The sequence below is a fragment of the Somniosus microcephalus genome, chromosome 9 (genome assembly GCF_052327205.1).
Source record: "Somniosus microcephalus isolate GS21.2 chromosome 9, FLI_Smic_1.0, whole genome shotgun sequence".
NCBI lineage: Eukaryota > Metazoa > Chordata > Chondrichthyes > Squaliformes > Somniosidae > Somniosus > Somniosus microcephalus.
In genome coordinates, this window is record NC_140995.1 from 101412587 (window position 1) to 101434272 (window position 21686).

At 46.7% G+C, this 21686-nt stretch overlaps 1 protein-coding gene across 1 annotated transcript in view; it reads right to left on the reverse strand.

Annotated features, from left to right (window-relative positions):
- LOC147112561 (dihydropyrimidinase-related protein 5-like) overlaps positions 1-21686 on the reverse strand; it is an 82365-nt gene that overhangs the window by 15629 nt on the left and 45050 nt on the right. Inside the window, exons 9-10 of the mRNA XM_085996908.1 lie at positions 14062-14204; positions 10969-11176 (exon numbers count right to left, since the gene is read on the reverse strand). Coding sequence (XP_085853034.1) covers positions 10969-11176; positions 14062-14204 — 351 coding nt within the window. The remainder of the gene's footprint in view (positions 1-10968; positions 11177-14061; positions 14205-21686) is intronic.

The window sequence follows — 21686 nt, forward strand, 5'->3', positions numbered from 1 at the left end:
TGGTGCAAAGAAAACCAATGTTTATTAAAAATAGAGAAAAATAAACACTATACAGAGAAAATCACTATGTATGTAACACAATTACACTTAGCGGGGGAGGAGAAACGGACACATCGAGGGAAAATGACTAAAATGACAATTTTAGCAATCCCCTTAACTCCCACCCTTTACACCTATCTAAGTTGTCTTGCGATGGGCCAGAAAATTTATGCTCACCAGTCTCGGATGTTAGAACGCCTGCTCCGTGCCCCATTGCCTGCCGATGTCTTTAGGGTTTTCACCGCCCAGAGCAGAGATACCCCAGTGATTTAAAATGTAACTGTGGGTATCCTGCTTCCCTTGGACGGGCTCTTCGTCATCGATCTTCTTGATGGTAAGACAGGGCACCAGAGTCCAGGCGAGAGAGAGAGATGGCTTCCCGAGGGACTACTTATACCCCTTTCTGGGAGCCCTTATCACTCGCTAGATCAGCCTGTTTCTTTGTCTGACCTGGACGTGTTGAAGTCTATACAAAGGAAACCGTTCTGGGCCCATCGACCTGGATGGCCGGTTAATCGGTTTTTAAACGTCCCATAAGTGTTTTCCTTTGTGTAACTGGTCTTGTGATGGGGCCATTCCAGTTTTAATGCCCCATTGATCGTTTCCAAACAGTGTTGAAGTCAGCTAACGAAGGTCTGAATGCAGCTATTACCCATTAATTATCTGTGCAAACGGCCTTGATGGGTTTTAATCAGAGGTCCGAATGCCACTGTTTGCTTCTCATACATAAATGCAGAAGGCCTGTCTGCCTTCTAATTTCTGGAACATTCCTTCTTTGTCAGTCCAAACCTGAACTTTGCAGGCCTTGGCCATGAAGTTGACCGTAGCCATCTTGTTGGGCCCTGGATTTTAAACTCAGTCCAGCCAGGGTTTCTGCAATAAGCCAGAAGTAAATCTTCAGGGGAAGACATGAAATTTGCGAATCCTTTGAGTAGTGAGCGGCAGGAGTGTGGTGGCAAGGTCCTGGATACAGTGCGGAATGTGATTTAATGACCTCATGAGGTCAGGAACGGTGAGTACAATGCCACACTCAACTACACCCTGATGTACATGTCACCCCAACCCGATCACTCTGCCTTCTCAAGCCTACTCCTCCACATCACTCCTCACACCTTTGCAGGTGCACCCATCCCTCTCTGTCTATGCGCTTCCTCACATCCCCATCTGGCCATCCACCACAGACACACACCCTCATCTTAATGCAATGTCATGCCTCTCCCTCAGTCACCCTTTACAGATGTTCTTCATCCATCCATTCCACTCATTCCATAACTCTCACTCAAACAGTCTTTTGTTTCCCTCCTTACAGAAGGAGAGAGCATAGAACAATCGGGAGAGGCAGAAAACTGGAGGTGGCCCACCAGTCACAGCCACGCAGACTGCAGCAGAGGAGGAGGCACTCGAGATAACTGGAGTATCTGCATTGATGGTGGTGGGAGATGGAGAGACGGGGAGCTCCCAGCTCCCTGGTGATGGAATTAAATATCACACAAACACACAGCATACAACAGTCACTCATGTTGATTTGATGTAAGCAGCCAGTGAAATATGATCATGTGCAGAATGCTCACTTAAAACATTCTTATCGTGATAGTTCTAATTCATGTCTTTACTCTCCCACAGGCCCATCAAATGTCGCAGCGCCAGTCCAGGCAGAGGAGGATGACTCCTCAGAGGAGGTTGCTAACTCAGAGGGTGCACCATCACAAGACACATGCACACCAAGCACCAGCGCAGATACACACATGTTGGTGGGACCAGTAAGTCAGAAAGTAGTGCTGTCACCTGGTGTCTCACACATCATATGTGAGCAAGGGCAGATGGTGCAGACAGGGACCGCAGTGGCGAGTCCTTGTTGGAGGGCGCAGGACGCTCCAAGCTCTGCTCAGCTGGACGAAGATGCTGAACCTCAGGGGTCGTCGACAAAGAGGATGATTTTAGAGGAGCAACAAAAAAATGCACAAAGCTCTGGCAGGATTTCCAACCGCGATGTGCTCACTTGCACGGAGAATAGCGGAGTCCATCTCAAGCATGACTGGCATGATGTCACAGGCCATGGCTATGAGGTGCTCGTCCATGGAAAGGGTGGCCACCTGCATGGAGCATCAAACCCGGCATTCAAATGAGTGCATGCTTGCTCTCAACAACAGCTTGCAGACTCTGGATGCCATCTTAACAAGGATGGTTAGAAACTTAACTTGGCTGTTCATCGCCCCACTGATGTGCAGCAAAGTGCTCTCACGATCCTTGCTAACAGGAAAGTGTGGGTGGGCCATGAGAGAATTTTTTTTTAAATTTGTTTATGGGATGTGGGCGTCGTTGGCAAGGCCAGCATTTATTGCCCATCCCTAATTGCCCTCGAGAAGGTGGTGGTGAGCTGCCTTCTTGAACCGCTGCAGTCCGTGTGGTGAAGGTACTCCCACAGTGCTGTTAGGGAGGGAGTTCCAGGATTTTGACACAATGACGATGAAGGAACAGCAAAATACTTCAAAGTGTATGACTTGGAGGTGGTGGTGTTTCCATGCGCCTGCTGCCCTTGTCCTTCTAGGTGGAGGAGGTCGCGGGTTTGGGAGGTGCTGCTGAAGAAGCCTTGGTGAGTTGCTGCTGTGCATCTTGTAGATGGTACACACTGCAGCCACGATTCGCTGGTGGTGGAGGGAGTGAATGTTTAAGGTGGTAGATGGGGTGCCAATCAAGTGGGCTGCTTTGTCCTGGATGGTGTCAAATTGAGTGTTGTTGGAGCTGCACTCATCCAGGCAAGTGGAGAGTATTCCATCACAATCCTTAACTTGTGTCTTGTAGATGGTGGAAAGGCTTTGGGGGAGTCAGGAGGTGACACTTGCCGCAGAATACCTAGCCTCTGACCTGTTCTTGTTGCCATAGTATTTATGTGGCTGGTCCAGTTAAGTTTTTGGTCAATGGCGACCCCCAGGATGTTGATGGTGGGGGATTCAGCGATGGTAATACCGTTGAATGTCAAGGGGAGGTGGTTAGACTCTCGCTTGTTGGGAGATAGTCATTGCCTGGCACTTCTGTAACGTGAATGTTACCTGCCACTTATCAGCCCAAGCCTGAACGTTGTCCAGGTCTTGTTGCATGCAGGCATAGACTGCTTCATTATCTGAGGAGTTGTGAATGGCGCTGAACACTGTGCAGTCATCAGCAAACATCCCCACTTCTGACCTTATGATGGAGGGAAGATCATTGATGAAGCAGCTAAAGATGGTTGGGCCTAGGACACTGCCCTGAGGAACTCCTGCAGCGATGTCCTGGGGCTGTGATGATTGACCTTCAACCACCACAACCATCTCATAACAGTGAAAGGGGACATGGAAATGGGGACTCTGCTCAAAGCGCTTCCACTTCTCCCTGTTATCCCCCTCTCAGTTAGAGCCCCACATGCTGCCTCATCTCCCGATGGCCGAGTCTGCCCCTGCACAGGTGCAGTAGTTGTCATCTCTGGCAGAGCCCTCATGGGCTCCAAAACACAGAGGACGTTGGCCAATAGCATCTCAGCAGTCAAAGCAGGAAGTGAGCAGCCTGCCTCTACCTCTGCTGAAGGGGTTGCATGACGTAGAAGTGGCAGGAAGAGGAAGGTGAAAGAACTCTCGATGCACAGGGGCATGCACATGGATGTGTTAGGCAATGTTGCACTTTTAAGGTTATGTTGATACTTGGAGGCATATAAATTTATTTCTTTGCACCACTTTCCCGTCTTGCCCATTTTTGCCTGCTGCCTGGCAAGTGGCCTCGTCACTTTTAATGAATGGCAAGACATGACTTAACAATGGGCAATGGGTGTGTGAGACAGGAATGGTTTGGTCATTTTAGGACTGCTTTGTGGTTGGGTGGGGGGTGGAGTTGGTTCAGCATCTTGATGCCAGATGGGTGCACTGGTGCAACCTAACTAACCCGTGCCATTGAGGCCATCCCTGGCAGCAATGTGCCCCGCTGCTGGTGCCATGCCTACATTAAGTTCCTCCTCCGAAGAGGCTCTGCGCCACGCTCCTCCAGCAGCTCCAATCCTTGCTGCTGTGCTATGTTGCGCACAGCGCAGCATACCACGATCATTCTGGAGACCCTGGCTGGTGCGTATTGAAGGGCTTCTCCAGATATGTGCAGGCACCTGAAACGTATCTTCTGCATCCTTGCTTGCTCTATTACACATCTCGCCGTCATTTGGCTTTGATTGCAGCGTCTTTCGGCCTCATTGCTTGGTCTCCTCAAGGGTGTCATCAGCCACGTCTGCAGTGGATACCCCTCATCTTCAAGCAGCTAGCCGGTAAGTCTGGTCGGTGGTGCAAAGAGTTGAGGACTGGCGCAGGGTGAATGAATCATGACAGCTCCCTGGGAATCTGGCACACAAATGCATGATGATCTTTTAGTGGTTGCAGACAAGCTTCACATTGGAGTGGATGCCCTTGTGGTTCACAAACACTGCTGGATGATCTGGGGGTGACTTGATGGCCACATGTGTGCAGTCGATAATGCCCTACACCTGTGAGAAGTCAGCCAGAGTCGCAAAGCCGAGGGCCCGCTCATTCTGACTGCTTCATCGGTGGCAAAGTGTACAAAAATGCCTGCCCTGGCAAACATGATGCATTTGCGGGTGGCCGACCAAGAAATCCTGCAAACATCTCCTGCAGATCCCTGGAATGAGCCCGAGGTGGAGAGGTTGAGGACAGTTGCCACTTTCACAACACGGGTAGACAACACGGGTAACGTGTGTCCTCCAGGTCCACTTGCCAGCAGGCTTCAAATACCTGCCATGACCTGATGCAATAGCCTGAGCCTCCTGAGGCACTGGTGTTCAGTCATGTCCAGGAAGCTGATCCTCTGCCTATATACCCGGTGTTGGGGGTATCGTCTCCTGCGAGCTGCACCAGTGTGCATCCCCTCTCTCCTGTGGAGTGGCAAGTCGGTGAGGAAAAGGCTGCTGCTGCTGCCCCTGCTGGTGCTCATCTTGGTCCTCACCAAAGTTGTAGAAATCATCTGCAAACTCCTGAAACCAAACTCTCAGAACAAGTGATGTGAGCAAAAGCCTTTCCCTTAGGCAAAGAAACAGGTGTGAGGTCTCCGGATTTATGGGATTTTTTGACTGTCATTTGTTCAGCCCCCTCAATTGCCACTCTGCTCTTGTCTTGCTTTCAGTGGCGAGGTTCAGGAAGCCCAGGAATCCCATGCACACACAATAAAAGTTACAACCCCAGGTAAAAAAGGCTCTTAATAGCCTCTTAACTAGCTGTTAATTGCTTTCAATTGCTGACCTGCCTCTCCGGAGGGGGGTTTCCTCGCTCGCAAGTGAATGCGCTCGAGTTAAATGCGGAAGCCGGCAGGTTGAAGCCGGCTTCCTGACCGCTGTCAATTTCAGTGCTTTTAACCTCCCACCCACTCCCAAACCCACTCACGCTTTGATGTTAAAATTCCAGCCAAGGTGCCACAGATTCCAACAATAGTGTCTACTTATTAATTCAAGCATCCCAATAATTAAAACAGTGGTATAATTTGTAACATATTTAACTTAATTCAGTGAGGTTTTCTGTTCCATTAAATTTGCCAACATGAACCACTGCTTTGAGCTATATGAAGTTTGATTGGGAACATGCATATATGTAGACTTAAATTCTGATTACCATTGCATTGCAGCTTGGCTGAAAAACCAGCAAGAGCTATCACGACATTCCAGGATCACTTGAATAACCTTTTTGGAAATCTGTCCAGAGTTTCACATTTCCTTCAAAATCCACATCCACTTTTCCTTTGGAAGTAATTTCCTCCAGTCTTGGCCATCTGAAATTTCCCTTTGTGGAGCCAGACTGAAAACATGCTCTCCAAGCCTCTGCCAAAGATGCACTTGAACAAGCTGCTTAGGAGGAACAGGACAACTGGCTGGAGTGTCTCAGCCTTTGAAGCACCTTGCCTTACTCAGTGCCTTTCCCAGATTACTCAACTGAGATTAACAACTCACTGTATGGATAATAAGCAAGAGTCTCCCTGCGTTTTAACGGAAAGTGCATTTCATATTTCCACTAGAGCCTTATGCTATGCCCCACCAAAGCCAAGAGAGGAAGCTGCTTCCAAACCTTTAAATTTTACACAGCAAGTGATTCGGATCTGGAATTCACTGCCTGAAAGGGTGGTGGAGGCAGATTCAATTGTGGCATTCAAAAGGGAATTGGATAAGTACCTGAAAGAAAAAAATTTGCAGGGCTCTGGGGAAAGGGTGGGGGAGTAGGACTAGCTGAAGTGCTCTTGCAAAGAGCCAGCATGGGCTCGACGGACCGAATGGCCTCCTCCTGTGCTGTAACCATTCTATGATTCTATGTATTATACAGCTAATCACCAACATGAGACTGCTGCATGTAGTGGCCAACATTCTTACCTTTTCTCTACATATGCAAAAGTAGCTGGATTTTAAAAAGCACATCACTGCAGTTGAGATCAGGAACTCGCCATACGTGAAATCATAAGCATAAATATGCGTTCGATTATTCTATGCAGTTCCAGCATACTGCAAGGCTGTTTCCCCACCCTGTCACACACACACACCAGGTATGTGTTTTGTCCATCACGCTTCAGACATCACCACAAGCATGCAGATGCTATGCTAAGTATGTACCTTCCCTCACTGATTTTCAAAGTTGCGTCAAACAGTGAAAAATCACAACTGAACACATACGCAACACAATTGCAGGTAGATAGAATTCCAATGAAAGTAAGGATGTATGAAATCAAGGTCGTCTGAATGACAAATAAAGCAAACCAATTAAATCACTTAGATGGCAAGGGAATACACAATGGAGTAGAAATTGCGGTCGGAAGCATACCTCTGGACTACGCCTCCAACCAGTGAAACAAATCCGAACCTACCTCCAGGCGTCTAAGCTGCGGAGAGTTCCAGTCTTGGGCCTCCAGGCGGACGTCAGTGTAAAGGTCCACGGATCCCAGGGACGCAGGCAGTTCAGAAGCGTCCCTGGGATCACGTGGGCACGGTCCTCCAATCACAAAAGAGGATTCCATTGCAATCATTTACGAAGGAAATCCACTAATAATATGCAAAGGAATCCCCAAATAATTATACAATTTACACAATTCTAATAAATATAAATGTACTGAATTTCAATTTTATTCATAAGTCTCTTCATTGCCCCAACCTCAATAAAAATGTAATTTTTTGATAAATGATTTTAAACATCTTCATCCGGCCCAATATTTGCATAAGCTAATTTAAAGTGTATATTCATAAATTAAACATTTTAAAAATCAAAAATTAAGGCTTATATATACCCGTACTCTGATGAAAGCAGGCCCTTCACCTGCTTTTATCAGCTGTAAGAGTTTTGTGGGCAATTGTTGAGCAAATAGCCCAACTCTGCGCCAGTAATACTGATTTTCCATGCAGTTCGGATGATCTGTCAAGGCGTACCTTAACAGATCACAAGTTCCGAATTTCGCACATGTGGAAACCCAGAAGTTGCGGGGCCTTACAAATGGATTAAGACGGTGTACGCCAAGAGTACTCCGTCAGGGAGACCACAATTTCAGGGCCATTAAATGGTAGGATACTGAGAAGTGTAGAGGAACAGAGGGACCTTGGAGTGCATGTCCACAGATCACCGAAGGTACTTTTCTTTATTAGCCAAGGCATAGAATATAAGAGCGGGGAGCTTATGTTAGAATTGTATAAAACACTAGTTAAGTCACAGCTAGAGTACGGTGTACAGTTCTGGTCACATTACAGGAAAGATATGATTGCACTAGAGAGGGTACAGAGGATGTTGTCAAGAATGGAGAATTTTAGCTATGAGGAAAGATTGGATAGGCTGGGGTTGTTTTCTTTGGAACAGACAAGACAGAGGGGAGACTTAATTGAGGTGTATAAAATTATGAGGGGCCTAGATAGAGTGGATAGAAAGGACCTATTTCCTTTAGCAGATAGGTCAATAACCAGGGGGCATAGATTTAAAGTAATTGGTGGAAGGATTAGAGGGAAGTTGAGGAGAACTTTTTTCACCCAGAGGGTGGTGGGGGTCTGGAATGCACTGCCTGAAAGGGTGGTAGAGGGAAAAACCCTCATCGCATTTAAAAAGTAATTGGATATGCACTTGAAGTGCGGTAACCGACAGGGCTACGAACCAAGAGCTTGTAAGTGGGATTAGGCTGGATAGCTCTTTTTCGGCCGGCACATTCACGATGGGTCAAATGGCCTCCTTCTATGCTGTAAATTTTTATGATTCTATGAAGATTCTTGGAATATTTTTAGGCCTGTCTACATTCAAGTTAAATAATACAATTCATAACAAAACAAACAGAAATAAATGGTAAAACAAATATCAACACCGTATAATACTGCCCAATTCCTGACGCAAATGCTGCTGACTTTTGCCCTAAAGGGGCTAACCTCTGGCAGTTGCCTTGGGTTTGAGTTTGGCTGTGAGACTGCTATTTGTGCTCATGGTGTAGCTGCTTTGTGGCCATAAGTACTGCCGGAAGTCTGCTCTTCTCAAATACAAGGGAAGGGAGGTGGAGTGAGTGACACATGCGAGAGAGAGATAGCGAGAGAGAGAGACAGATAGCGAGAGAGAGAGACAAAGACAAAATGAGGGCAAGCAAGTGAAAGCTCAAAAGAAAGAGCGAGAAAGAAAATAAAGAATAAAATAAATACACACAAAAATTGATGGAAAACAAAGCCAGACAGAGTGAGACAAAAAGAACTTAAGTTCAATGAAGCAGAGATACAGTTACATGATTCGTTTTGAATTCCTTGAATGGTGAGTAATACCCAGTACAAGTCTTCCAGGTTCCATACTCCCACCTGAAGCAATTTTGTTTCTTTGTCATTTAATTTTTTTTCCTCTTTAATATTCAACAATCGAGACGTTAGGAGCATTTTCTCTACACAAAGGGTTCTTAGGACTTGGAATGCCCTACCAGTGATGAAAGCATAATCCGTAATAACCATTAAAAAGGAAATGGATAAATATTTGAATTTTTTTGTTGTTGAGGATTTGAGGAAAAGGTATGGGACTAAGTAGAGAGTATTTTCAGAGCCAGCACAGGTGCAATAAGTTAAATGGTCTCCTTCTGGGCTATAAAATTATATGATTTGATATTTACTATTTAAAATCCCACCTTGCTCGTCTTCTCTCTGGCCTCTGCCCAACTTACAGCCTGCACCAAGTCCTGCTTCTCCTCTCCATCCACATTCACCCAACTCTTTTGTTATCTTAATGTCCCTGAATTTGCAGTTGAAGGCTTTGTGCAGGGAAATGCCTCCGATCCGCAAATAAAATGCCCGCGTACCTGGGGCCTTGGTATCCACGGAGACTCGCGGTCCTGGGGCTCTCTGGGTAACCACGGGTAGAGGCCCATGTATCCCAGGGGCGTAGGCAGTTCGTGAGTTCCCCTGGGATCACGTGGGCCAGCCCAACGAATGACAAATGGTATCCCCATTCATGCTTATGGGGATTCTGTATGTATGGAAACCCCATAAGCATGAATGGGAATAGCCCAAAAAATACACCTAGACATCAAATACATTTTAAAAAACCATCACATATTTAAAATTAATTAAAATGGTACTTAAATATTTGAAAGAAAAATTTAATTTTTGGAAAAATAAATTTACATGTTTTAAAGGGGCTAAAAATAAACTTACCTTATTTAACAAGTTTTTAAATGTATAAATTATTGATAACATTTTATTTATTTATTTATTTATTTATTTTAAACTCTTACGCTGGTTTTGCCTGCTTTTACCAGGCGTAAGAATTTCACGGGCATTCGCTGGGCAGATGTTGGGCAAATAGCCCAACTCTCCGCTCGTGGATGCCCTTTTCCCACGGATGCGGATGATCTGTCAAGAAAATTCTTGACAGATCGCAAGTTCCGGGTTTTAGCGCATGCCTAAACCTGGAACTTGCGCGGCCCCTACAGGTGCATACACACCTCGTACGCACCCGTAGGGGCCGCAAATTACGGCCCATAATTTATCTGTATACCTGTTTCTGGTTCTCCTGGAAGATTAGCAAGGACCCTTGGGCCCACAGCTCCCCATGAGCTACTACTGCCTCCTGTCCCTATTGGGGAGCTCTGTGGCTTCAGCAGCCCTTTCTTGCTGCCTCTGGCTCCCATATAGGCCCTGTGCCACCTGCCTCCACCGCAAGCCAACGCCCCATCTGTTATGCTGTCCCCTGTCCTACTACAGCCTACACCCAACCACTGTTGCACAGTCTTTGTGGCTCTAGCCACAGTTTTCTGAGGCCTTTGTTGGCCTTTCCTTTTGCCATCTCTGCTCTTCAAGAGTTCATTCCAGTAAGAGCCAGGAAAGTTGTTTTCAATATTAGGCAAGGTTTTACTTAAAGACTTCTCTACCACTTCGGGGTGGCCACTGTTATTTAAACTAAAACATTTAATCAAAACAGCTTCCCCAAGCTTGCAACTGGTGGAGAAGTTAAGCCTTCTGCTTCTTCTTCTGCCCCAGGAGTCCATGCCTTCCCACCAAGCTGTCAAATTCAACAGAGTAGCTGACATCTAACTTGAAAAAAAACCCTATATTTTTAGGTGGATAGCCAAGGCAGTATTTGATAGCCACCTTACCAGTTCTGTACTATGATTCGGTCAAAGGAAAAAGTCACAGGACATTGGGGATATTACAGCTTCAATGTATCCAAGCAGGATTGATTATTCTTTACTAATTTGAGATTCATCTTAAAACTACTCTGTTACTCAAATCATACAATAAGGATATCAAAGTCATCATTTAGTTACCTTGTATGCCTAATCAAAATAGCAGACGACAATTCTCCTTTTCCTCTCCTCCAAATGCCTAGTTATGATCTCAAACCAAGGATTAGAAACATGGATATGTAAAATTGTTGGACATTTTTACATGCAAGCGAAGAAAAGCATAACTATAGTCAACTCTACCTTTTCTCTCTGGATCAGTTTCTTGTACACAAACTCTGAAAAGGGTCGAAGTGGACTGAATTTCCCTGTTCCCTCAGCACAAGTAAAGATGCCATCTTCATAGACAACTCGCCCACGGCTGATTGTCACCAGTGGAACACCATGGCATCGCACGTTCTCATGAAGGTTCACATCACCACCCTGTACTTGCGTGCTCACAGAGATCGTTCTGAAATAATAAATTCATTCTTACTACACATGTCGAGATAAGCCATTGAAATATTTATAGATTAAAACACAAAAGTTATAATTTTCAAATCTCTAGGGCTGGATTTTCATTGAGCCGTGGAGTCGGGATTGGAGGCGTGTGGGGGTTTAAAATCCTGACCCCATCCCGCCTCCATGCCGGTTTCAAAGGAGGCGGGTACCCGCCCTGCACTGAGACCCGCCTCCCCAAGGCGGGAAGGGGATTAGTGCCAATTAACTGCCTGTTAACAGGCAGTTTTTAGCCTAATCCCTATTTTCATTGCTGAAATGTGGGATTCCCGACGGCTCCAAACCACACCAAGTTAGCGAGGCGGGTCGTCGGGATGAAGGGCTTGGAGGGGTCGAGATGTCCAGTGTTCAGGTGAGTGATGGGTGCATGAGTGCAGAGGTAAGTGTGTTTGGTCTGTGTGTTTGGTCTGTGTAAAGTGTTTAAAAAGAGGTTTTACTAACCTTTACAGCCTTCCTTCCTTCCTTCAGGTCTCGGGAGTCCCTCATCTCACCGGCACAGAAAGCAAAATGGCCGCCAGCTGTCAAAATCTGCAGCCTCTGCTTTCTGTTCCGGGGAGATCTCTAAATCATCCTGAGAGGAAGGAATTAACTTAGAGTACAGATTGTCAGTGTTTGACAGCTTCAAAGAGCTGCGAAACGCTGATATTTCATCTGTCAAAAAGTCTTGACAGACGAAATTTCAATCTGTGATGTCACCTGTTGCCGGGTGGCCCTTAATTGGCGGGCTCAACAAGGTCAATCAAGTCAAAATCGCATGGGTTGGCTAGAACTCGATGGAGGCGGGACTACAACCCCAAAAGTTGTAGTCCCGCCTCCTACCCGACCTCTCAATGAAAATCCAGCCCCTAATCTCCGAATAAAATAAAATGTGGACCGACTGATAGACCTGGATATCTGGAGGTAATCTTGGTTGTCAAGTTAAACAATTCTGTTTTGTTACAGGACTGTGTAGAACCTCGGTTGAGCTAATTATGCCTCATACTTAATAGTTAAAGAAATCCGAAGGAGAAAGAATTTTAGCTCGGTTCAATTGGTAGCCGAGCTGACACGTTTTTTCATTCAGTTTTCTAAAGGCCGCTGATTCAGAAGGTTGTGGTTTCAAGTTCTGCTCCAGGATGTCAAGCATGCAATCTAGGCTAAGACTTCAATACAGTACTGAGGGATTGATGGATGACTGCTGTCTTCAGATGAGAGTTTAAACTAAGATCCTGTCTGACTGTTCACATGAAGGCAATGTTCCCTTGAATTTTTTTTTGGGTGCGCGGCCCCTTTAAATGGGCTGCGTGACCCATTGAAAATCCCATGCATGCGTGGTTTTTTCTATTTAAAAGCTGGTGTGCCGGCTGTGCGGGAGCTCCAGACAGTGGACCGGCTGCGCAGCTGAACGGGAACAGTGCATGAAGGCAAATGATCCTGTCCTACGGCACTATTTGAAGAGCCTGGTGCCCTGGCCAACATTCATCTTTTTAGCCAATAAGGCAGATTAACCGGTCATTCACTTTATTATTGTTTGGGAGAACTTTCTGTATGCAAATTGGCTGCCACATTTGCCTACAAAACAACAGTGACCACATTTCATATTATCTATGAAGTAGTTTGGGATGCCCTGAGGACATGAGGTGGTTTTTAAATGCAAGTTTTTTATTTTACTATTGGAATTGGCAAGTTGCTCCAGACTTTCTAGCATGTTGGTGGCAGAGGGATTGCCCTAGATGCGCCCCCATGGTGGAGGTGCTTGCTATTCACATGCAAAACAGGGACCTACATCATTTTAGCTTTATTGTGTCGTGTCCTTTAACATACTCATGTGTTTTGGTGTGAAATGGATGATCATACTGTTGTGGATACAGTGCAGGCCTTGCTCAAACTTGTTTCAGGTGTGTGGGGGAGGGATCGAGGGAAAATAATTCTCAATGCTAATGGCATTCTGCATCAGCTGATCTGAAATATACTTTGTAAGAGTGATAAGGCCCCTTGTCAAAGTTTATACTGAGATGTAGCTGTCTCTGGGAACAGGAGGATAGGAAGAGGAGAAAACTCGATACTACTTTTAGATACATGAATTCCCATTTCTCCAATCCTAATTCAGGATATCCATTATGGAAAAACCCATGATGAACTCAGATTTGCTAAACATAATGAGGTCAAAAATCCACACCAGAGGGTTGGGGGGACGGGACAACCCAGTTGGGATGCACCCACCCGCACCTTTGCTCCTGACCCTGCTAACGTTCGCAGGGTTGATGTAGCTCCCTGTTTTGCATGTGAATAGCAAGCACCTCCACCATGGGGGCGGATCTAGGGCAATCCCTCTGCCACCAACATGCTAGAAAGTCTGGAGCAACTTGCCAATTCCAGGAAGTACATACCAGCCCACACCCCCGCCCCCCCAACCAGAATTTAAAATGTGCCCCCAGATGCTCCATTTATAGAAGCAGTAAAGTAAATTACAGCTATTTCCTTTAGTGCTGCAGGCCACAATCCCAGTCTGGCCCCTCGGATGGGGCCTACTTTTGCCATTTGGCAGCATGGTATGCCTAATACTACACTGTGACCCACTGAGACGGAGATGTGAAAAGCCCTGGTCTTGAGAATCACTACCCCTCTTCAAGTCATGGCCATGGAGAAATGATAACCATAATTTCCATACCTACAAATTTTCACTCCCTAAACCAGCTAAAATTGTCACAGTCACTTGAGATTGGGATTAATAGAGTTATGGGCCAGGCTCGCCTTCCATCTGTGGGCACAAGCACAGGGGCTGACCTTCTGTCCTGCAATTTCTACAAAAATCTTAACCACATTTATATCAAAACTCACACGGTCCTAGATGCATACCTTGTAGCTTCTGGATCCCACACAACAATATCAGCATCAGCTCCTGGAACAATTCTTCCTTTCTTGGGATACAGATTGAAAATTTTTGCAGCATTTGAACTAGTCACAGCAACAAAACAGTTTTCGTCCATTTTGCCACCAACCTGAAAATATCAAATTGTAATAACAGTTGCTTGCAGAATGAAGAGTTTTTGATTTTATACTGCATTAAATTTACATCACCCTCTTAGATCTCTCAACACGTAATATCATTTTCTAATAACTGGTTTAATAAGCAACTTGCACCCAGGCCTTTGCCAATACCTCCACTGAGCAAACTGGTTGAAGGTATAGGAGAATGTTCCAACATGACTTGTCTTTCCAATTTTTCCCCTTCCTCTATCTACTGTCAACTCTAGAAACAAACAGCTGTATTACCCCTTGTGGAAGAGGAAGGGGAAAAAACAGGCAGGGAGTCAAATTGGAAAGGGACAGAAAGGAACTGCCAAAAATACACGTAGCAAGGAGAGGTAACCTGAAAATGAACAGCAGGTTGTAAATAATAATACAAATCTGCGGAAAAGAGTTTGATTGTTTCCACATGTTCTTTTGTCTGTTTAAACTTGTTTGCATAGAAAGAAATAAAACTAGAGAAACAGGCCTAGGAATTCAGTATAGCCACGTTTGGGGCGCTACAGCCGGGCAGCCGCTAAAGTTTGCGCCCGGCGCAACTTCGCGCCACCTTCGCCGATATTCAGTGGCATCGCCCCAAGAGGTTGCTGCTGCGCTAAAGCAGGCGATGCATGACTATTAGGCGCTAAGCCGGCGATCCGGGGTGCTAACACCGAGGACGGGCGCAGCGCAGGTGCGGCGAGTTGCTCAATGAAGGCAGACACGCTGGCGCCGGTCAGCTCTTAAAGGGGAAGGGTCGACTTGTTTGGCTGCCATGCCCTGCACACTGCAGCCCTGAAGCAAGGCCTGACCATTGCTGGTTCATCAGTTCTACGCCCTCAACCATGGGGAAGCCCGCTATTCTTCCAAAGCCGATTGCACGCTCTTGCTGCTTGTCCAGGGTCATGGGATGTACTGACGTCTCCTTCTGAAAAGGGCATTGTTCACCTGGCGGATGCAGCAATGTACCGCGAACTGGGAGATGTTGGCAATGTCCCCAGTAGCGGATTGGAAGGAGCCAGTGGCATCGAAGTTGAGAGCCACCGTCACCTTCACTGCCACGGACAGAGACGTCCTGCTCCTCAGCTGTGGCTGCAGATCTCTGCGAAGCAGGTGGCACATCTGAGTGACCACCTCCCTTCTGAATCGCATCCTCCGAACACACTGCTCCTCAGACATGTTCAGATATGAGAACTGCTGGCGGTATACCCTGGGTGGGTAAGGCCTCCTGTGCCGACGCCTGTTGGCCAATCTCCGTCTGGCCATGACTGGCACTCTCTCACGGCGTCTCTGATCCCTTTGAATGCAATGCAGAAAGCCAACGTTTCCACCCATTGCAGCTCCCATTATATGTGGCGACTCAAGGCTATGGCACTGAAAGTGAAATCCAAGTGCAAAGCTCTGGCCTGAAGCCACAAGTACCTGTGCAAGCGCTGAGTCAAAGCAGAAAGCTCTCTGCCTTTGTCTCTCTCCAAATATCCGTCTCTCACACAGAGGGATTGGCACAAAATGGCTGCCACTTATACTGCAGGAGGAGTCCCCTTTAAATAGCGCCCCCCGCAGCGACTGGGAACCGTTCCCCTCTACCAGTCGCTGGGGGCGCCAGGCGCAAAGAAGGGCGGCGCCACTGAATTTCCGGTTCGGGGCGCACAAAGGGCGTTGCACGATGAAATGACGTCAGGATCTGCACGCGCAAAGGCTTTGCGCCGCCGCTAAATCTTTACTGAAGTTGGGGAGAGGCGCAGATCGCGCTGCGCCCGGCCGCTCGCCGCCTAGCGCCCCACATCTCCTCCTCCTAAGGCGCTAGCGGCTGGCGCAAACAACTGAATTTCTAGGCCACACAGTTAAAACCGGAGGTAGCTGCTGATCGGTTTCATCTATAAAGTTACAATTGGAATTTACATCAAAGTACCTCTCCCCTCCAATTTTGTAGAAAGAAATATTACCCTCAGGAGAATTTCTTGCAACGATAGTAACTTTTAGGTCTGCCCTTCTAGACAACTCTGTGATGTCAACAACAATTAGCCATAACTACACATCAGCCTGAGTGCCTATCTGCATCCCCAATCTATAGCATGGTTTCCCAAGTCTGGATGGTTCAAGAAATCCTCAGGCCTGTCCAAAGTCACACTCCATCCTTTACTATTTTTTTTAATAAGTACTCACTGGTATGTTCCTCATCGAGAGTGTGGTGAGAATGTGGAACTCACTACCAGTAGTTGAGGCAAATAGTATAGATGCATTTAAGGGGAAGCTAGATAAGCACACGAGAGAGGAGGGAATAGCGGGTTATGCTGATAGAGTTCGTTGAGGAAGGATGGGATGAGTCTCGAGTGGAGCATAAACGCCAGCATGGACTGTTTGGGCCAAAATAGCCTGTTGTATATCCTATGTAAAAAAAAAAGAGAAGGGTGGGGTGCAGCAAAGAGGGAACTGATGTGCAAAACAAACTGAATGATGATATGGCAGCACTAGTTTCTGGGGCAACTTGTCCAAATGCAAACAGCCCAGAACAGAGATGGAATGACTTTTCAACGGAGAAGTGCAGAGGTCCGCAACTATTCTTCACGGCAACACCAACTATTAATTAGTGCTTTACACATAATAAAATGCTTGATCCAGCCGATGTGTTAAGATTATACTTGGGAGGCTGGTGGGGCAAAATACAAATCAGCTGGGGACATAGTGCCCTTAAGACGTTCACACCATATTCAGTGATTTCCCTCCTGTGTCGTCATTTAGTACACATTTTCAGTTCTTGACCAGACGAGGCAGGATTGAAACTGAGTACATATCCGAAGTTAAAAAAAAGGAAGTAATTTCCCCCTCTGAAGATGTCAACTCTTGCCTAGGTATGGTTTCACAGAGACTGACAGTCCTCTGACTGCAGAAGCCATCCCTGACAGCAAGTAATAGCAGACTTGATTGCAGAAGGCTTTGCTGTCCTCACCCAGTATCAACATATGCAGACTTCCCAGCAGGGATCAGCTTAAAAGGTTAAATTATGGAGACAGGCTGAATAAACGTGGTTTATATTCCCTTGAGTTTAGGAGGTTGAGGGGTGATGTAAATTATTGAAGGATTCAATAGGGTAGATACAGGGAAGCTATTTCCTGTGGTGGGGAATCCAGAACAAGAGCACATCATCTTAAAATTGTAGCTTTGCCATTTCAGAGTGAAATCATGAAGCACTTTTTCCACACAAAGAATAAAGGAAATCTGGAACTCTCTTCCCCCAAAAGGTTATGAATGCTGGGTCAATTGAAATATATGTAATATTCTTCGAATTGTTAGTTGAATGTGAAGACCGTAATTAAAATTGACAAATGAGAAAGACCATATACAAGGTTGGTAAACGAATCACATTTATTCATCAATCCCAAACACAATGGCAAAGATTTTCCTGTTCCTGAGCTCGTTGAATTCCTTAGGCTCAGCACATAAAAGAAAAATTGGGCAATGAGGATCACAAGCTCTTAAGGGAGCCTGCCCAATTTTCTGCTCATGAATATAAGCAGACATACAATTGTGAGGGCTCCCTAACATAAGAGATTTAACATCAGTTGTGGGCAAGCTACTAGAATCTGTCATCAAAGATAGTCACTGAGCGTTTGAGCAAATATGAGCTGATCAGAGAGAGCCAGCATGGCTTTGTTAAAGGAAAGTCATGTCTGACTAATCTAGTTGAATTTGTTTGAGGAAGTCACTAATAAGGTAGACAAAGGAGTGTCTATAGAGTTTATCTATATCGACTTTCAGAAGGCATTCAGTAACTCGCCACACAAATGATTATTGATAAAAATAAAAGCACATGTAAATGGAGGTAGCCTTTTGACTTGTGTTGCAAATTGGTTGGGAGGTAGGAGAGGGGGTTTATTTTGGTGAAAGGGTGAAAACAGGTGCTAAATGGGTGCTATGCTTATTAAGACATGCCTGTTTGACATTTAGCATACAATTCTGGGGCTAATTGATGATTACCATGATTTAGCAGGGGCTAAAACGGACACCTGTACATTTAGCACTCAAGTGTTGATTAGAAGCAATTTTTGTGGCGTGGTAGCCTCCACGCACCCACTTCCACTGAAGATGTGGAGTACGGTGGCTGGCAGACAAGCAAATGTTGCAGAATGGCTCAGGGACCAAGAGAGAAGGCACACAGCTTCTTGGACGCGGCACTGAAGGTCCTGGTGGAGGAGGTCCAGAGGAGGAGGGATGTCCTGCACCCGCAGTGGGAGAAAGAAGCCACAAAGGCAGCTAATATGGCGTATGTGGGAGGAGATCGCCCGGGTGGCGATAGCCAGGAGCCCTGCTCCCAGGACATGGCTCCAGCGCCATAAGAAATTTAAAGACTTGGCACGAGTGGTCAAGGCAAGATCTCATCTCACAAACACACTGCTCAATAACTGCACCACCACCAGCATCACAACTTCAATACACTTTATCCACCATCTAACTATACACTGACATTCACACACCCTATAGTACTGCATTTTTCACAGGCACAACTCTCACCGTAGACACATCTCACAGCCCTTCAACCATAAGGACATAAGACATAGGAGCCTGCCCCGCCATTCAACAAGATCATGGCTGACCTTCTACCTCAACTCCACTTTCCCACACTATCCCCATATTCCTTAATTCTCCAAATTTTATTGACCTCTGTCTTGAATATACTCAACAACTGAGCATGTGAACCAGGCGGCAAGATCGCATACTAGTTTTGCTGTAGGAGTCAGATGAGGACCACACATGGCAAAGCTTCAGAAGAAGGCTGGAAATACTCAGCAGGTCAGGCAGCATCTGTGGAGAGAAACAGAGTTAACATTTCAGGTCGATGACCTTTCGTAACGGAAGGTCATCGACCTGAAACGTTAACTCTGTTTCTCTCTCCACATATGCAGCCTGACCTGCTGAGTATTTCTAGCATTTTCTGTTTTTATTTCAGATTTCCATCATCCGTAGTATTTTGCTTTTGTTTCAGAAGAAGGTTGATGGGTCTGACAGAACAAATGCTTGGTGCAATGGAGGCCTGCCTATAAGCTTACAAGCCGTGACTGGAGGGATGGAGGAGTATGCCTCCACACCTTGGCCTGTGACTTGATGCAGAGTCTGGAACCCATCCTCTCCAGCATGGAGAGGCTGGCCAATTCCAGCCAGCGACTTGTGGAGCCCGACATCATGCACTGTCTGATGACAGAGTTCGCAGCTTCTACTGCAGCCATTGCAGCTTCCATAGAATGACAAAGTGCTGTAATGGAAGTTCAAGCAGCTGCCATGGCACCTCTGGGCTTCTCAGTTGAAAGGGCCTTGCAGAGTATCTCAAGATGCCCATAGATCTGTCCTCCAGCAGATCATTGAGCTGGCTGAACAGAGGGCCCAAGGTAGTGGCGTGGGAATCATGGAGCAGGAACCTACTGCCCTCTCTCCAGAAGCCAGCAGTCCTGCTCCCATCCCTGGCACTCCACCATTGCCCTTGTAGTAGCCTGTAAGCCAGGCGGCTCAGACTGCTCAAGCCCATGCTGAGATGGTGCAGTCTGAGGTGGGGCCATCATGGCCCACAGCCTTGAGGATGTAGCAGAAGGTCCTCTGGGCTGCCCGCTTCAGATTCTTCATCGACCTTGTTGTGTATGTACCTTTAAGGGAATAACTGGTCTCAGACTGCAGTACCGGCAGTGACCACCCCTGTATAAAAGGCCCTAGCAGGCTTCTGTAGTTTCAGTTTCCAGGTTGTCTCCATTCAGTAAAGACTTGTTACAATCAACTCCTGCAGTCCGTGTCTCAATTATACACGGACATAATACTGGCGACGAGTAAGAAACGAACTTACCTGCAACTCGGCAGCACCTCAGACGACGTTATTGAAGGTCGAAGCCAGAAGAAAAAAAAAATAATCCAAAGAAACTCGAGAAACGGGCGTTGACCGTGGGCAACCGCCCTCCAAATCATTGAATTGAAAAGTGCAGGAGAGACTGTCGAGAGCCAGGCTTGGTCTCCAGTCTGTGGTTTCCCAGCTAATCGGGCTGGTGGCAGGTAGTGCACTGATCCTTCCTGGGCTGCGGCGGGCTAGAGCTCGATCGGGTGGCTCTGCAACGGGGCCGGGCAGCGAGTCGGGAAGCAAAGAGAGAGAGAGAGAGGGTGGAGCACACAGGGCGCGGCCGGTGCTTCGCAGCCGGGCAGCGTTCGGACCTAAGAAGAGGGAGGGAAGTGTCCCAGAGGGTCCGCTCCACGACGGGAACGGTTCGTCAATTAACGGAGCAAATATTGAAGCGCGATAGAAAAATAAAAATACCGCGGAGAGCGGCGTTGGCAGCAGCGATCTGGGAGGCTCGAAGACCATAGGGCGTCGCCATTACAGGACAGTAAAATAAATATAATCGCCAGCAACAGCGTTGGCAGCAGCGGCGGGAAAGCGCGGGAGGCGCCATCTTAACTCGGCGGGGAAGAAGGAAAAGCGCGGGAGGCGACATTTTGATCCATCGGGGACGAAGGCAAGCGCAGGAGGCGCCATCTTAGATTTTCAAGATGCCAAAGACTGGCGATATCACTGCCTTCGATAATGCAATAGAAGACTGGACCACGTATGTGGAAAGAGTCGAGGTATATTGCGAGGCAAACGAAATAGCCGATGAGAAAAAGGCATTGGTATTGCTAAATTTAATGGGCGCAAGAACGTACGGCCTATTGCGGGACCTGATTACTCCGGCCAAACCGAAGGCGAAGAGTTTTAACGAAATTGTTGCTATCCTACAGGAACACCTGAATCCTACACCACTGCTGATAGCAGAGAGATTTAAATTCCACAGGAGAAATCAGCATAAAAATGAGAGCAATGCTGATTACCTTACGGAACTACGCAAGTTATCAAAGCACTGCCAGTTCGGAGCAGGACTGGCAGATACCTTACGGGACAAATTTGTCTGTGGACTCCTGAGTGAAGGAACCCAGAAGAGGTTACTCTCAGAGAAAGAGCTGACGCTAGATAAGGCTTTCAGCGTGGCAGTATCGTACGAAGCAGCAGCAAGGGGAGCTGCGGAAATACAACAAAAGCCACAGGAATACGGCACCCACGAAATGACATGGGGATTTGCAAAATGTTATCGCTGCGGCAGAACAAACCATGACCAGAAGGACTGCTGGTCCAAGGACAAAATATGCAGGCAATGCGGAAAGATGGGACACATTGCATGAGTTTGCAGGTCTGGGAAGAAGACCAACGACAACAAAAAGGCGACTAAGGAACCGTACAGGAAAGTACAAAAGATGACGGACAGTAGTTCCGAAGACCAGATGAGCGAGTGAATCCGGGAACAAGAGACTAAGCTGTCTCAAACTTCACAACGTAATCGCAAAAGAGGATCACCGAACCATTTGGGTCACCCTCACGATAGCAGGGTCCCAAGTCAAAATGGAATCGTATACAGGATCAGCTCTAACCGTCATGAATCGACAAGACTACGAGCAGCTATTCTCAC